General features: G+C 42.5%; 1 protein-coding gene across 1 annotated transcript in view; it reads left to right on the top strand.

Annotated features, from left to right (window-relative positions):
• TMTC1 (transmembrane O-mannosyltransferase targeting cadherins 1) overlaps window positions 1-18,466 on the top strand; it is a 157,116-nt gene that overhangs the window by 65,607 nt on the left and 73,043 nt on the right. The window contains 2 exon segments of the mRNA XM_068400608.1: window positions 8,684-8,724; window positions 8,727-8,872. Of these exon segments, the coding sequence (XP_068256709.1) occupies window positions 8,684-8,724; window positions 8,727-8,872 (187 nt within the window).

An 18,466-nucleotide genomic window follows, 5' to 3' on the forward strand; every position in this document is an offset into this window, starting at 1 on the left:
CAGTGTTTCTTTCTTCTGCCATTCTTGAGGGGAAAGAAGTAGGAGGCCTCTGAATAAACAGATTGTATTACTAACACCATGGTAAGACAAAGGAGAAGTCCATTGTACTGCATGTCTCGAGGTGTGTGAAACAGATTAAATCCTACCAGTAATTTCAAACTAAGAAAATGGTTTTTAAACAATATCTTTGGAGTCAAGTTATGTTAATTTCTGCTGACATTTGCCTTGTGATGTCCTTTGGCTGATCACTCTGGGCATGAAGCAGGATTATTTGTGTTGTTGCATTAAATAGTTAATGCATTTCTACTCCAACTGCCTTGAGATAATATTGTCCTATGGTCCTATGGTTGAGATAATATTGTCCTATGGTCCTATGGTTGTCCTCAGGAGAGGTGCCTGAGGACTGGAGAAAAGCGAATGTCACTCCAGTCTTCAAAAAGGGCAAGAAGGAGGACCCGGGTAACTATAGACCGGTCAGCCTCACCTCCATCCCCGGAAAGGTGATGGAACAACTTGTCCTTGGTGCTGTCTCTAGGCACATCAAGGATAGGGGGATCATTAGGGGCACTCAGCATGGCTTCACCAAGGGGAAGTCATGCTTAACCAACTTGATAGCCTTTTATGAGGACATAACCCGGTGGATAGATGCTGGTAAAGCTGTGGATGTGGTCTATCTCGATTTCAGTAAAGCGTTTGACACGGTCTCCCACAGCATCCTCGCAGCTAAACTGAGGAAGTGTGGTCTGGATGATCGGGTAGTGAGGTGGATTGTGAACTGGCTGAAGGAAAGAAGCCAGAGAGTAGTGGTCAATGGGACAGAGTCCAGTTGGAGGCCTGTGTCTAGCGGAGCCCCTCAAGGGTCGGTACTGGGACCAGTACTATTCAATATATTCATTAATGACTTGGATGAGGGAATAGAGTGCACTGTCAGCAAGTTCGCTGATGACACAAAACTGGGAGGAGTGGCTGACACACCGGAAGGCTGTGCAGCCATTCAGAGAGACCTAGACAGGCTGGAGAGTTGGGTGGGGAGAAATTTAATGAAATATAACAAGGGCAAATGTAGAGTCCTGCATCTGGGCAAGAACAACCCCATGTATGAGTACAAGTTGGGGACAGACCTGTTGGAGAGCAGCGCAGGGGAAAGGGACCTGGGGGTCCTAGTGGACAACAGGATGACCATGAGCCAGCAGTGTGCCCTTGTGGCCAAGAAGGCCAATGGCATGCTGGGGTGTATTAGAAGGGGTGTGGTTAGCAGGTCGAGAGAGGTTCTCCTCCCCCTCTATTCTGCCCTGGTGAGGCCGCATCTGGAATATTGTGTCCAGTTCTGGGCCCCTCAGTTCAAGAAGGACAGGGAACTGCTAGAGAGAGTCCAGCGCAGAGCCACGAAGATGATTAAGGGAGTGGAACATCTCCCTTATGAGGAGAGGCTGAGGGAGCTGGGTCTCTTTAGCTTGGAGAAGAGGAGACTGAGGGGTGACCTCATTAATGTTTATAAATATGTAAAGGGCAAGTGTCATGAGGATGGAGCCAGGCTCTTCTCAGTGACATCCCTTGACAGGAGAAAGGGCAATGGGTGCAAGCTGGAACACAGGAGGTTCCACATAAATATGAGGAAGAACTTCTTTATGGTGAGGGTGACCGAACACTGGCACAGGCTGCCCAGAGAGGTTGTGGAGTCTCCTTGTCTGGAGACATTCAAAACCCGCCTGGACGCGTTCCTGTGTGATATGGTCTAGGTAATCCTGCTCCGGCAGGGGGATTGGACTAGATGATCTTTCGAGGTCCCTTCCAATCCCTAACGTTCTGTGATTCTGTGATTCTGTGAACTGCTCTGTCTGTGAGCTGGCTTTCTGTTTCAGCTGTTTCTGAAACAGCTCTTTGCTGTTTCAATCAGGTAAATGAGAATTCAGTGCCACAGAAAGCTAAAGAAATGCTTATACTAAAAACTGGCACATACTCCTTTTAATAGAGATTTGTGACTGTTTTCTGAGCAATGCATTTAATCATCCCAGTTGTAACTTCAAAGGGAATGAACTACTGAGAGGCACACAGTGAACCTGAGCTGGAGAAGTGGGTGCCCGTGCCAGCCAGTTCTGCTAAGGCAATAGAAGTCAAGTGCAGCAACTACTCTAGTATGGGATTTTCACTGACCTTAGGTTAGGAACTGGCATTAAAATGGACCCCTGTGACATATCAGTTCTTAATTAGCCAGGCTTGCACATGCTGCCTGAGTGGAAAAGTCTGCCTGTTTTGCCAGTGCTTTCTATCGTGTGCCCAAAGGTGCATAACTTCAGCCCTACATGTAATCTCTGCAGGCCCGCAGCATTCAGGACTCACTTCTAGACAAAAGGGAGAACAACGGTGTTGGTAAGAATTGCCGTCATGCCCAGCCAGGGCCCAGACAGTCCATACATAAAGTGTAAAATGTATTCTTTGTTCCAAGGGGGCTGGGAGTCGGGGGGAATCCTATCTGGAAGATGTTGCTGCAAAGCAAAGGCCATCCTACAGTAGCAGGTTCCCAGAGGAACCTGCTCTCCCAGATCCACATGAAAGATTTCAGCATCTCTCTCAGTTCTTGGTTTAATGAACAAACCCAGGTAGGTAGTGCTGCTCTGGAAATCAGCTTGATAGGCATTTTTAATGGGTCATGGCACTTGCTGCAAGCGCTGGTTACACAAGAAGTCTCCTTTGCCAAAAGCCTGCATATGGAGTGGAGGGGGTGCAGCCAGAGCAGAGGCCGTTGACTCCTACAGGCAATGCATTTTGCTTTTCAAAATACTTCCACGCAGGAGGGCTAGACCATGGCCATTCTCTGAGGCAAAGCAGTGTGGCCAGGACATCCCTTTGGCTCCCACCAGCATGGGGTAGGTAATGCTCTGGGGTACGATGGACTGTTTCCAGAAACATTACCACAGCAGGTTTATGAGCTCTGGTTTTAATTTCCTGAGGATCAGCCACCAGTATCCCAGCGGCTGCCCAGAGGACCTTCCATCCCCTGCCGCCTCTGTGAGCCTCTTCTGAAGCAATCACCCACCGGTGGCTGGGAGGGTTTCAGCTGTGTGACCCCTGGACCATGCTGCTGTCGGTGGTGAGCTGAGGATCACGTTTGATCATAAGGCACGCTCTCACCCACAGCATGTGGGGGTTTGTGGAGGGAAAAAGAGAACGAAATCAATCCCAAGTTTTTCAGCACTGAGACTCTGACAGCAGGCTTGGGTTTCACTACAAATTCACAGGCTCTTTGAAAGTCTTTACTCTTCAAGAATTTGATATTTTTCAGATTCTTAGCCACAGAGCTGAAACAACTGAGAGAGAGACATTCACCAGATCAAAGCTCCTCAGTCTGTGAAGCTCTAGAGGACTACATAGTCTGCCTTTCCCCCTGTGCCCTTGGTGCATGCAAACCCACTTTCCAGAGGAGTTACCTTGCTATTCATCAAGCTGCAGCTGCCTGTTTATCCATTTCTTTGTCTTTCCTACTCCTATCCTCTACTGACTGGCAGCTCTTTTCACCTAGATGCAAAAGTTTTGATGGAAGGGAATACACAGGCACTTTTGCCAGTTTTGAGTATTTTCTGTCTAGCTGATACTCGCATTTGGATGTTAAATTGGCATTAGACTGTCTGTTGCTTGTTTGTGTAGTCTTACGCCACCATCACCGAATGTGCCGGAGAGACAGAGTGTGATTTTTCTTCTAAGGCTATGAAAAGAAAATGTTTAGGCTGACAATATACAGAGCAGGAAAATAAACTCATGTGGGAAGCTATGACTGGACTGGCAGTTCCCCGGGGGAAGCACAAATACATACAATTTTAAGACAATATCCTTAAATACCACCACCTGGTTATAATTGCAGCCACATGTGTCCTAGGAGGACATTACTGTGAAGCAGCTTATTAAACACACTTGGTTTTAGGGCTTTATAGAGGATTGAAGAGAGCCCAGAGCTGAAATCAGTTCAGCTGTTAATGCAAGTGAGAAGCTCTTTTCCCTCATAGAGGAGCTCTTCTCACCTTTTCAGTGAACTGAAACCTCTGTGAGTCCCTGGCAATGTGCAGGTCTTCTCAGAAGAGCATTAACAAGGTCTGTGATTTCTGAAAGGGCAACGACTGTCTTCCTGCTTCTGTTTCAGATCGCCCCCTTCTTTTCCCAAATATCAGTTGAGTGCACTGTTATCACCTGTCTTTTAGATAGGTCATTTTTTTGTTTTTTTGTTTTTTAACCAACCAGGAGAATATTTTGCCTTTGCCTTGCTAAACCCCCAGTGCAGGAACATCTTCCACTTGCGGTGCATACCCTGTTGGGCCTTTAGGGTAAGGTGGCCTCTTGTTGTTTGTCAGGAATGCGATGGGTTGTCCCAGAACTGGGTAGGTGGTAGGTTGCACCACTGTATGCACCTGGAAAGAATAGGATCACTGGACTCCACTTTTACATGCAGCCTCAGTGGGGCATGGTCTGGTTCTTGTGATCACTCGTGTAGCACAGTTTTGGAAAGAAAGCCGTAATCTCAGTCCCTGGGAGCTGGGGTAAAAAGCTTAAAATGCTCCAAAATCAGAAAGCAAATGAAACTCCTCATAAATTTCTATAAATCTTGTATTATTTTTTAGCTAGTCTGACAATCCTTATGTGCTCTGATTGCCTGGGTTTGGCAGAGCTGAGACCAGGGCTTTTCCAAGCTCATTAGTCTCTATTACAGCAATGGGTAACAGACAGTCCCTTAAGTATTTTATGTCATATTGTTTATGGCTTTAAGTGGCACCCTTTACTTTCATTTTTGCAGCAGAAGCAATCAGTTCAGATAGTTGTTTTCTGCAACAAGTTCTAGATATGAGTCATCCTGTATTTATCTCAAAGCATGCAACAGTAGATCTAAACTAAAAAATTTAAACAAAGTGGATTGCCATGACAACACCTGCTGCCTAAAGGAGGAGCTCTGTTTTTCTGAACATGCCGGAGATGCTGAGAAGTGAAAAGAAACATTTGATACCTGCTGAAACTTGGATTTCCATGTTCAGTTTGCAAATAAAAAAAAATGACTCTGCTGTAATGCAAATGCTGTTAACCAGCCTGGGGAAAAACTGATTGCTAATTAAGAGGCAGATTCTTCCAATCACCTCACCAGTAATACTCTGTCTTGCCTGGGATTAACTGATAAAGCAGGAGATGTTACAGGCAGGGATTTTTCTCCCTTGGAATTCCAGCAGACATGAACAGCAATATAGAGAAGATCATTAATTTAAAATGTAATTCACTTAGTCAACTAATTAAAAGAAAATACTTTTGTTACCATTTGCAGGTAGGCTGCTGAAATGTAATTAGCTTCTGGAATGATTCCACAAATCTTCGAGTCTTTTAAAAAATTGCAAATTATTTCCTTGCGGTGTCAGCTTTGCGAGGGCTCTTTATAAGTTCCTCCTGCATTTACCTTTTTCCCCGGTTAGCCTTGTGATATGAGAGCCACACAGATATAAAGGAATATCACATGCTTTCACGAGCTGTAAGTAAAAAGCAGCACTGAATTGTCAGTAACTATTATTAGCATCTTGTTATTTTTCTGTTCCTAGTACCTAGAACAGCGATTGTTTGCAGTGCTTTATTTTATACAGCCATCCATCACGTTCAAGGACAGGTTACCAATACCTAAAGTGTATCCAAACTTTTACTTGGATCAGAGCTCACTCAAGGCTTTCTTGGAGCTTACAAATGCCTGCTAAAATCAGGCAGTGCCCTCCTTGCTTCCATGTCTGCTGTTGGCATGTGCATGTTCACTGAGAGCCTTCAGGCTGGATGACGAGAGACATGGCCAAGGGTTCTCCAGTAGAATGTCTGGAGAGGTGAACCAGGCGACCGTACATAGATGGTAACGACTGTCACAGGCTTTAAAATAGTTCATCGCTGTTGGCAGAGCGTATTTAAGACACTAATTATTGCCATAATGGAATGTAGTGATTGTCCTCTGGCAGCGAGTTGTGCATGTGGCTCCTGAGGAAGACGGAAACCCTACAAGCACAGGGAAAGAGAGACTTTACAAACCTCTCCTGAGCAGTGTGTGTTCTGGAGCGTGTCTTCTCATCTTCAACAGCAGTTTGTCCTAACCTTCCAGCAGAAATGCATTAACACACACTAATCTGGCTACTCCAAATTCCTCTAAAAATGTGTTAAACTGACTCAAATTTGTTATGGCAGCAAACTGTGTTTATTAATTCTGTGCTATGTAATGATTTATCAACCCCCGCCTTATTAGTGAAGATGTAGAGAAGCAACTAGTCTGTCTTTAACTGCAATGCTGCGGTTTGCAAAGATCCCAAATGTCGTCTCGTTCCTTCCTACCCAGCAGCCCAGTCTGAGTAAGTAGGGGAGTGTTTCTGGTGTGTGTTGTGGTTTGCATACCAAACTTCCATGAATATTGTGATGCTTATTGAAAATGTTAATATGCCAGGGCATAAAAGGACATTCCCCACAAAAACTGGGCTCTCCTAAGGCATCAAGTGCAAAACTAACTCAACACTTCCGAAAATCCTGTCTAATATACATATGTGTAACAATATCACATGCCATGACATTATTCAGATTGACATAAATGGACACGCTTTTTCTTGTAAAGCTAGAAATGGATCTCAGTTTGGCTTTTAAGTAAGTAGCGTAAATAAATGCTGGCAACCTTTTCTGAGCTAACGTTGTATTGAGGCTGGTACAGAAGTCTGTTTTGTATTGTGGCCGAGCAGAGGCAGGACCAGGCCACACAACATCATGAGTGAGTGCCTTGGCATGATTAAGCTCCACCAGATTTTGTGTTGCTGTGTTTCCTTGTAATGCAGGCCAGAAAAGATTGGCTTGGTGACTAGGAAAGACATATTTGTTTCTTTAGAAATAGTGAACAGTCAAAATTGTAAGAGGAGTTTGAGTAAAATTAAATTATGTTTTTGAGGGATGCTTTCTTAAATAGAAACTGGCTTTTTAATCACTACCTCTGTTAAGAGAGAAGATGGATTTTTCTCTCACTTTTCCCTTTATTTACTGCTTCAGGTTGGGGAAGAGGAGGAAAATGGAAGGATGAAAGAGACATGTACCAAATGGCTGAAAACCTTAAAAATGTAGGACCATTCCATTTCCCATCAGAACTGGGAGCTTAGAAAGATTTGTGGGGCAATGAGAATGTGCCTTTTCCACTGTTTACAGTGAAACATTATTCCAGCTGTGTAAGCCTCCCTCCTTTTGGGTTGCTGTGCTGCTGGAGATGTTTTGTTTTTGGATGAGAAGTGAAACTGATATCCTAACTGTTTGTGGTTATTTAAAAATGTTTTCACAAAAATTTAAGCCTGTTTCATCCCCATGTCTTGGCTCAGCACCCATCTGGGAACTTCTGTCCTGCCTGCCTGGAGTCACATTTAGCTTCAGTGTCTTACCCCTTCTGCTATAAATAGAATATAATGTTGTAAGTGCTGTTGTAAGGGGCTGCATTTTGACCCCAAAGAGGCATGTTTCGAAGTGACAAGTGAAACAATCCTCTGTTTACATGGCTCTACATCTCTTGGGGGTCCTTTGTTATCGTTTTAATAAACTTGCTAAGGCACCATGGCAACTGGATGTGAAAACAACAGCCAAAGCAGGCTCAGATGGAAGAAATCCTGTGCAGGATTGAATATAATTTCTTTTCTTTTTGAGTATTTGCCATCTTTGGTGCTGTGTACAATGTGGATTTTTCCATTTGTGAACCAAGGAAGGGTTTGTCTGTTCTAAGGCTGTTGCAGTTCTGCTTGGTTGACTGTGATTGCTGGAATAATCTCCAGCCTCTTGCATACAAAAGTATTTGAACTTTTGTAAATGTGGTTTGAGGGGGATGTGCTTTTGGGCAAGTAGGTGCCAAGCGGCAAAAGGCTGTGGGGGAGAGGGGATGTTGGTTTGATTTTATTTTTTTCTTGTTTTCTTTAGCCCAGTCGTACACATGCTGTTCTTGTTCGGTCTTCTGAAAGCCCTGCATACTTCCCAGAGGGCAGGATGTTCTCCATTTCCATTCCCCATTAATTTCCTCACTACTGAGATTACCAATTAATGGGGAATACAACAATTTGAAAGGCTCTCTACCTCTCCATCCCTTTTGTGGCACATCTCATGCAAGCTGTCCTCAGCACTAATAAGCTGTGATGGGATTTGTGCCTCCTTTCTTCTGTATCTGTCTGTGCCAGGATGCAAAGAGAAAAGACAGAGAGGTCTGACTTTAATTGCTCAATGTTGTGCACATAGGAGAAATCCTGAATTGTAAGTTAAACTCAGTTAGAGGGATATTTTGTATTGCAGGAGTGATGCAGTGAACTGTGAAACAGTTCAATATATGTATGTACCTGCTTAGTTATCATTCATTTATTGTTGAAGCTTGGTAGAAAAGTCACTTAAAAAATCTAGCAGTTGAATGGGAGATGAAGATTTCTTAGTTTTCTAAAGTCTGGTGCATAGAAACCACATAAATATTATTGATCTTATGTTATTTCTTTAAGTGACCTGTTGAAGTGCCCCTCACCTATGTTAGCATCTCTTTATTGACAGAGAGCATGGTGTTGCCTCTGTGTGCAGAGCTAATTTTTTTTCCCTCCTCCCATACAGTAAGTGGTAATTGCCAAAGGAAAATGTTTCTTGTGTTGGCAGTCATTCCGTGCATTACGTTACCTGTTTTCTGTTGCAGGTTTCTGACTTATTCCTACCTTCTGGCCTTCAATGCATGGCTTCTCTGGCACCAATCACCCTGTGCTACGACTGGCAGGTCGGCAGCATCCCTTTGATCGAGTCTGTCTGGGATGCAAGGAACTTAGCCACAGTGTTCCTGGTGCTGGTGATGACGTTACTCAGCCTGCACTGCATAGCTGCATTCAAGGTAACACTGAAAGACACGCAATAAAATATTTTGTTTAGAATCTTTGTTTCCTAATCTTCAGGTGAAATGATCAATAAGTGCAAGTTTTCCTCTCAAATGCATTGAATTGAGGTGAAAAAACCATACTGCTACATAACTAATGCAGGCAAGCTTAACAGATGAAGATGTCTCTCTAGTTGAATGTCTCAGTCTCTAATTGGTCTGATTTGAGGGCAAAACTTGTCCTGGAGTCCTGCATTCAATTACTGTTAATGATCCAAACCCCACTGAAGTTGTTAAGTGTCTCTGCCTCTCTCATAGTCATTAGGCTCTTTGTCACTTGCTTCAAACAGGACTGGGAACTGTTATCTGCAGAGCCATTTGAAAATGAAATCAATTATTGTATTCGTATCTTTGCTATGCTTCTAAAACCTAAACATTGGATATATCTTGATGAGAAGATTTCCCACCAGCAGAGTAATGGTATGTGGGAAATCTGAAATGATCTGGAAATTGTTATTTACCGTAAATAATATAGTTGGTAAGCCATGCCTCACAATTCAGCCTTTCAGATTCACCATTAATCATATTGCAGAAATGAAAGTGAAGTTATACTAGACTTGTGAGAGATCAATATGTACTTACATGGAAAGGGTTTTTTGTGCATCATAGGGAGTTACAAGCTATTCCTCCTTCAGTTGTGTTTGTGGCAGCTTCTTTAGAAAGGTTGTTGGTAATCATTTTGAAATAGTACAAAAGTTTCTCTTCCTTAAACATATGTATCACTGAAAAGCTTAGTAGGGGAGTGACAGGTTTTTCATACCTGTGTTATGCTAAAACGTGCAGGTCATGTACATGATCAGTCTACCCTAGCAGTCTTCTCTGTGCTCCTGATAAGAGACAAAAAATGAACCAAACAGTTTGAGACTGCAGAGTTACTAATTTAGATTGTTACATTGACAGATGCTGTATGAGAAATATGGGAAAATACCCTATTAGGTATGCACTAGTTCTACCTGCAGGTTGTACGTCATCTTGTATTCTTCCTGCTTTCATTGCTCACTGCTAGAGATATTCAGAAGTGTTTGTATTAGACCTAATCCTGTTCCCAGGGAAGTTAATGATAAAATTCTCATTAGCCCAGTACTGAACACTTCTGAAAAATCTTATCCTGTGTTCTTTGAAGTTTCGGTTGCTTTTATTTCTTCTCCTGTTGTCAGAATTGGTATTGTGTAAGATTAATGTTGTTGGTTTGCTGGGAAAAAAATCTTTCAGGATTATCCAAAGATGTTTTGTGTTATTTTATTTTGGGTAAAATGATAATCCAGAAGGATTCCTTTGGGTAACTGAATTGTTTGTCTTCTGTCAAACTGCAAAACAAAATATTTCAAAACACTTTGTGCATTACATGTCTAGATTTTATCATATTTTTATTCCTTCTGTTTTTTTTATTAAAGGGAAAACAATTCAGTCTGAATTTATGGATACCACAGTTTGATTTGAAACTGCAATTGTAATTTTTTGTGAGAATTAAGTTCACTGCTTTGCTTTTCCATTGTTAATGTTGCATTAAACAACATAAATTTCACTCTCCAGGCATTTACTTACTGGATACTTTGAAATTAATCTTGTAGATTCCTTTGTGTTTATGTTTGAAAACCCCAACACGGAATAAATTGGATCTGAAGTGATCTGCTTCTGTGTCTCAGCCAAGTAAAACCAGAACCATCACCTATTCTTGACAAAATGCTCTAATCAGTCTCCACTCACAGCCTCCCAGCAAACCCCTGTGAACACGGAACTGGTAATGGTTCCTGGGGGTCAACTTGGACATGCTTCCCCCAGCCCTAGGTATAGAGGTAGCTGAAATATTCTGCTTTTTTGGGAAATTCTAAATTTCTGAAGCTATTTTCTGTTTTATTTTAATGACTTTCATAACAACCCAATTGTGATACTGCCATTAAGTGGTATGAAGATGATTGTGTTGTGCCAAGTAGTATGAATTATTGAGGAAAGCAAACAGTATGAAGCAGCACGTTTCCTGGAAATAAATTATCCTGTTTGGCTTCAGACACTCTCAGGAATGTCTTCTACCGTGAGGAGAGGGAAGTTCAGGACACATGAACTGCAAGCACAATTCATTATATTAGGCTCTTAAGAAAGTTTCTTTCCAAATGCAACAGCAGTGGCCTTTCATACAACATTGCTCCCCCCAAGAGGGGACCATCCTTCAGTCAAAAGCCCAGACAGGCTATTTCTCAGTATTTTGCAGCTTGTAGGCAGAATGAGACTTATCAGTTGATTTTTCACATTAGATAAAGTGTGAGATGTTCTGCTTTCTTTTTGAAGCAAACGCACAAAACTCTCTTAGCAGCCATTTTTCTCTCCTTTTTCATTGCAAAGTCTAACCCGGAAGCAATAGCTTGCAATTTTCTCAGGATGGTTTTAGAGTGAACAGGCATGCAGTTTGTGTGCCTTTCATTTGAGCATGTAGGTGTGCAGGGGTAAGAGAGGACAAAACCTCATATTCATTTTCATTGGCACTAACACTTTGCTTTCTGTGGCATGGAGAATGGAAATGCTAGGAATTATTTTGGCAGAAACGAAGACGTTTGTGCAGTGAACACTGAACTGGTTTTCAGTGGCAAGAGGCGATGCGTGCACATCCACAAAGAAAAACACAGGAGACTCACAGGATATATCACATAGACTGTAGTTAGGGAATGCACGTATTGGATTTCTGCCTTTGTTGCCATTGAATTTTAAACGGGGCTGATTTGTTGTTGACGTTTGTGATTAGGTAATAACCCTGTTGGCATGTACATGTGGTGCTGATAAAGGACATCTAAGGCATGAAGCTTTCTTGTTCCGTTTCATTTTGTGAGCGTTACTATACCTCAGACGGAGAAGAAACAGTGCTTTGCTTGGAACATGTCTGTTACTGGATGGGGGGGTTTTATGCTGAAAACTGCAGAAACAGAGAAGGCAGCTCTCCAGATCATTATTGTTTGGAGAGAGAAAGCCTCCCTCCTTGTACACTTTTGCTGTTGTTCTCCTTTCATAACAAGGAAGTCACTTGAAAAATTGCTTTGTTAATTCCTTGTATATAACTTTCATTCGCTGGATTGTTTCATGTGCATAGTGCTAATCCCTCTTGCTTATCGGCAAAGAGCTCCCTGTGAGCAGCTCCCCAAGAAGGACTGTTGCTGTGCACAGTGTTTAGGTGCACAGCCACGCTCGTCTCTTGCTGCAGCCATCACTGTCACTTGTGACAATGAATGTCCATCTTCAGGAGGCCTGATGGGAGTAAAGAAAAGGCCTGCTCCTTGGCACACCTCCCACTGTGGGACTAAAGGACCCTGCTCTCATCTCTGGCCAAGATTTTTTCATAGTGACTACTGTGGCAAAGTTGCAGTCCATCGTTAAGCAGCTCTTTGAAACCTTTTGAGACTTGATTTGTCACCACGCAGATGCCCAGCATGCTCTGCGGATTGGCCTCTTTTGAGATGTTTTAGCCAAGGCGCCAGGAGTCACTGGCAGGTCTTGAAATCCTCAGGTTCTGCTCAGCTCTTTGCGGTGAACTTCCTCACCCAGGTCATGGTTGGGCTTGGAGTAGTGCACCGGGGATGTGACCAAGGCTGGGGAATGCTATTGCAAACGCCTGTGTCCCAGAGAAATCATAATAGTTGGGAAAAGAGGATGAGATTTGTTATCGTTCATTTTCAAAGTCAGCCTCAGCTGAAAGGGAATGGATGCGGTCTGTCTTCCAGCTTTGGGACTAGGTAGATTACAAAGATACCAGTGAAATGGATGAAGCGCTCTCTTTTGCTTGCCAAGCGCACCAGTTACAAGGCCAGAGAAATAATCTGTCTGATGCTTCGAATGGCCGCTAGCGTACCCAAGGGCCCGTAGCGCTGCCTTTTTGCGCTGGAGGAAACAGCGAGCACCTGGTGAACTAGAGAGAGGACAACAGTCCTTGGCGTATCGTCAGGACGACTGTTATTTCTTTGACATGTCATAATAATTCAATGAGCGTGAAAGGAAAACCCTTCAGATGTTTGACATACCACTCTGCATGGCAATTTTTAGGTCGCTGCTTAATTAGCAGTGTGATTAAAAATGCAGCTTGTCCTGTAGATGTAGCTGTGAACGTATGTACGAGCTCATGATGGATCAGATTCCACTTCTTTCTATGTGGTACCTGATATATGGAGGGTTGATAGTGGGAAAACTCATATTTGTGATTGGGTGATTCAGAGTAAGGTGACCTGGAAAACTAATTTGAAACAGTAGCTTTTGTACCTGGCCAGTCTGGGGGAATTTATTGCACCTCATACTGCTTGGCCCTCATCTTGCATTTATACTCATGCTGTGGAGGTACCTTATGGTGGTTCACAGCACCTTCGGCTTGTTCAGCAGGAACATTTAATGTTGTGCAACAGTTTGTTCGTGTCTGAGGAGGGAGTGCTACTTATGTTTTCACATCAGGTTAAAAAAAAAAAAATCTCTAGTGTCCTCTAGGATAATCTTTTTAAAGAACATGCTTTGCTGCTGTGTGTGACATGGCTACATATGGTACAGGGAATTGTGATGATTTTCAGGTTATATTCATTAAATGCAACTGAGATACATATTATTATCCTGTTCTTTCATATGCTACAGTTGGTTGTTTTTTACTTCAGGTCTAATTTTAAGCTACTGCTGCCTCAGTGTTTCTCTGCGTACTGCTTCTTAGCCAAGACAAGGCATTTTATACCAAATTATTATGACTTTAATTTGTGCTGTAATTGGCATCATATTGCCATTTATTTGGTGGTTTATATGTATTAATTTTATTTAAGTCTATTCCTCAGTCACTCACAGACTACATTTCTTAGCTGCCAGTGTTTAATACCATCAAGAAGAGGAACAGATTTGCATCTTTCTGTGCGTGTTTCTGTTGTTTTTGCTAGCACTCATTATGTGTATTCTGTCATACTATTTACTTTACCCTGCACTCCTGAGACCTTTGCCCGATTTCCCAGGTTTGGCATTTTGTTAATAAATCACAGATTATCGACCTTTCTGGGGAACAATTGCCTTTTATAATATTCTACAGTAGTACCAGCACAGTTAGAAAGTATGCCTAGCAAAATTCATATGCCACAACACTTCCAGAACAATACCTGCTTCAAAGGCACGGCAAGGTGAATAAGGCTATTTATCGACGGAGTCTATCTGACGAGCTGGAAACCACAGTCATTTTCATAAAAGGTCCATTTAAAATAAATCCTGCTTTCATTTTCCTGAGGGCCCACTTGAATTGCTTCCACACAGAGAGAAGGTCAGACTGATGTTCTTAATCCTTAGCAGCGAGGTTTTTCTATGCTGCTTCTATTGTTAATGTTTGCTGCGGGGAGAGAGTAATAAGCCAGAAAGACTCTGTTTGGAGGAAGGGGGGGAGCCCATTGCGGGCGCCCTGCATGCCTTGCCGTCCGCGTTTCTGCTCCATCGAGTGCTGCAAGCCGATCAGCTGCGGGTCCCTGGTGAGGCTGGAAGAAACACGACAGCGTTCCCGGGGTGCTTGCTGTGCCAGCCGACAGACTCGAGCGAAAGAAGAAACCGTCGTCAGTCTGTATGTGATTGCCATTCTGAATTAAAAAGCAAACACGAGAACTATCAGAATACCTTTGCGTCAGATTTTTTTTTCTTGGTGTTTGAAGTAACAGGTTTGGAGGTGTGGTACTCTGAGTAAATTTAGCCATAGTTGAAGTAGTTCTGATTTGACTCACCGTGAAGATATTCAGCATCTCACCAAATGGGCTCTTAACTCCTGCAGGGGTTTGTCACACTAGGTAGGTCAATTTTCATAGGGGCAGGTAGTTCTCTGCCATTTTCAGCATGTTAACACTGAATTACTGTATTTGCAAAGATACTCTTTTTGTTTCTACCATTTTCTTCTTCTGATTTGAGTTACTATTTCAAGGCCCACTCATAGCTGAAAGGTTTTGGAGTGGCACAGTAGTAGGGGTGAGTAGGAGAGGGTAGGTGGATGAGAACCAAGAATCTACAGCTAGGGGAAATAATGATGCTCACTGTGGCTACTTGGCCTTAGTTAAACCTTAGGGTGCCAAAGTATTGTGTGATTTTTGGTTAGGGTGCTCTTGTTCCGTGTACCTCTTAAGAGCAAACTCACCATGAACGGAATTGCTTTTACAAAGACCATGCTGGTATGTGCCGCAAGCAGTACACGTGTTTAAATTTACCTTTTCTTTTTTTTTTCCTTTTGTTTTTTTTTCCCCCATGTACTGAAGCAGCCTGCAGTCACAGAATGAAGGGGAAGAGGGAAAAACCACCTCAAGGTCAAAAGCATTTTTCTAATTCCTGGAGCAATTTTTTGACTTTCCTATTTCCTTTTGGAATGTTCCACTTCTGTTTCAAAGATGTGTGCTCCTGCATCCTGCTCAAATCGGCTCATCAAGCAGAATTAGAGGCTGCAGAGATTAAGGACTGGGAAAATGAGTTTATATCTTCAGGGAATTTTAGAAACCTGGATAAGAAAGACCGTAAACACACAGGTGAATGGATGGGTAGCTGAGGTCTACAGGGAAAAAGAAAATAGTAGATATCAAAATTTTACTTTAAGATACTAAAATAAAAGTGAAATGTCAGTGAAATACACTTCTGTGCCCTGCTGCGCGTTATGGGATTGGGAAAGGACTACTTTCTGCTTTTATTCCATAATTGAGAGCCTGATTTCCAGAGCGTTTGAGCATCCACAGTTCCCATTGATATAAGAGAGTTCTAGGCACTTTCATCATTCTGAAAAATAGGTTGTTTTACCTAGTGGTACAGGCCAGGACTTGCTTTCTTCTGGGAACGGAAAGTGAATGATCTCCTTAGGGTGGTCTGAGATATGCTCCAAGGATTTCTCTTCAGATAATCCCAGGTTAGGAAGCCAATGGTACTTTCAGGGGGTTTGATTCAATTTCTGATCGGTGCATGTTTGCTTGTACACCAGTTCCTGAGTAGGTGCTGCTGCTGGTGAACTGGAAAGTAGTTTTTGTTGTTGCCAAATGCTGGAAATAGAATCAGTGTGTCCGTTAGTGAGCAGTGATTGTCAAAGTAGTATAATAAATCTCCATGGCTTTAGATTATCTGTGAAGTATAAAACTTTCTTAATTCTGCTGAGTAGTAACTGTGGGTGATTTTGTCAGAACTAGATGATCACCAAGGAAAACTGAACTATTTTAGGAAGACAGTGAATTGCTAAGCCTGCATTCAAGCAACTGGTGCTACTGAAGATGCTGATTTTTTTTTTTGATGAGTTGAAAGAATAAATCTGGTAAATTGTAGTGATTACAGAATTTGTGGCTCTTTCTGTAGGAGCAAGCTGATTAAGCCTGGTGTCTGAGCCAGATTTGAAGCTGGGCAGTTACCTTTTCCTTACCAAATGTTTGAGTTTTTCAGACCATCTGTTGACACGTGACTTTTGGCACCGTTTGTTCAGTTGTGGTGGCACAGGCAGCAGAGCGAAAGAGCCGCAGCTCCACAGTGCCCTCCTGTTTGGCCACAGAAGATAAAGATGTATATGTTCCATCCTGATTTCCACTGGTGACCTAAAGGAGACCATGCTGATGGTACATGGAGCATGGCACAGCTCTGCCATGGCCTGTCTGTGCCTGCACCAGTGAGGTGGGAATGGGGAGCACCCAGTGCTTGCTTCTGTGAGCTTTACATCAACAGATTTTTTTCCTGTGAAGGAATGAATCCCTAGGGTTGATTTCTAATTAGCTTAAGTTTGCTTTTTATCACCTTATGCATGAACGCAGAGTGAATTTGACATGCTTCTACACTGTCCTTTTTATCTTTAACAGTGTGTGTGTTGGAAGTACGAGAGTAGATGTTTGCAGATTCTGCCCTCTTGTCAGGTGAGATGCTGCCAGTGGTTTGGTGCAGGCCAGTGAGGAGTCATGTTGCCAAGTGGCTTGTGGCTTCATGAGTGACTGGTACAACAGGAATACGTCAATTAAGTTTCTGTGCAGTCTGCACTAAGGGCTTGCACAAATGGATGTTAGGAACAAACTGAAGAAGTGTAACCCTTTGTCTGCGGTCTACAGACAGTCATGTCGCTGCTTTGAATATCTGTGACTCTTTTGTTGGATAATACACTTACCTCCTAGGCCTACAAGCATTTGAAAATGTGTAATAGCATTCATTGCTTTTACGCAGCCATGCACTACCAGCTTTCCTGGATACCAGCTTTTCTGCGCTTGCAGTCAGATGTTCCAAGCATAACATCTTACTGCCTGCAATGGACCGTCCAGAGCTCGCTGGCAGAGGGTGATTTACGGTTTTGGTAGGAAGGAAGTCTTTACTGCATGGAGCTTTTGGCTCTAAACGGTGGAGAGGTGACACTTGCCTCATTCTCAAAATAAACTGTTAGAGGAAGAAAGTAAACCCGATTTGATTGCCACCTTCCCATCAAAGAGGCAAGAACGTTATAAACACCTTCAGAAACATTCCAAGGTAGAACAGAACCAATTTTCTTTGGACTTGTTTGCCCAGGTGCTACCTTCCCCAAAGTGCAACTTTGTCAGCCAGGAGGACGGTTGTCCTCACCGCTCCACTTTCCAATGCCTCAGCCCTTGGAGGTGCCAGGGAATGTGAACATAAGTCCTGCCATCACAGTGTGAGACTTAATGGATCTGGCACCTCAGACAATGCTTTCTCAATGGGAAAGATGGGGAATTTACAGTGGGCTTATGCAAGTCCGTAGTTTGACAGATATGTCAAAGTAATTTGCGTACCTCCTGCACTCGTACTTTGTGGGCTTTGGCTTGTAGAAGGCTTGTGATTTAACAGTAGTCAGCAAATACTTATTTGTGGCTCAGGAATATGTCTTATATGTAATACAGGAAGATCGATCTCAGTTGTAAACTCAAGACTTTCTTCCTTTTCCCCCAAATTGCCAAGGAAGCAATTTTTGAGATTGATGGCTGTGTTGATAGTTTTGGCCTTGGAGTGATTCTTTGCTATTTTGTTTGAGATAGTATGACAATTTTTTGCCTTGCCTGTGGGAGAAGAAGTGGTGTTCTTTAGTTCTTTGATAAGTCTATGAAAAATAGCAGGTCAAAAAAATTGTTCTTTATTGGTTTTTGGTTTGGTTTTTGGTTTGTTTTGCTTTTGGCTTTTTTTTTTTTTTTTCTTTGTTACAGTATAATGAAGGCCTAATTGTAATTAGAGGTAGATGTGAATTTGAAAACCCCCATCAAACTATCTGCTATAAGGAATGTTATTTTGATTTGAAGTTGGCTTGTCTTTAACAAAAGGAATCATTATAAAGTTATTTCAAAGGTGTTTTTTTTTCCCCAGAGACCTCTGTGACAGATAGGAAAATAAGTTTTATGTTTTCCAAAAGGAAGCACTCATCTTTTAAGAGGAAAGGAGATGTCTCTATGTAAAAGGAATGAAGTGATCTATAATTTCTAGTCCTACCTTTTTTATTTTAAGGAAAAAAAGAAGACAAACAAAATTGCCTACTACTCTTTAAAAAGCTTTTACTACTGCTCCAGCACCTGGAAGATGCTTGTTCTGCCACCTTTAGCTCCACTGCCTCTTAAGTGGGCTCATATG

Source organism: Nyctibius grandis, chromosome 5, assembly GCF_013368605.1.
Source record: "Nyctibius grandis isolate bNycGra1 chromosome 5, bNycGra1.pri, whole genome shotgun sequence".
In the NCBI taxonomy this organism is placed as follows: Eukaryota; Metazoa; Chordata; class Aves; order Nyctibiiformes; family Nyctibiidae; genus Nyctibius; species Nyctibius grandis.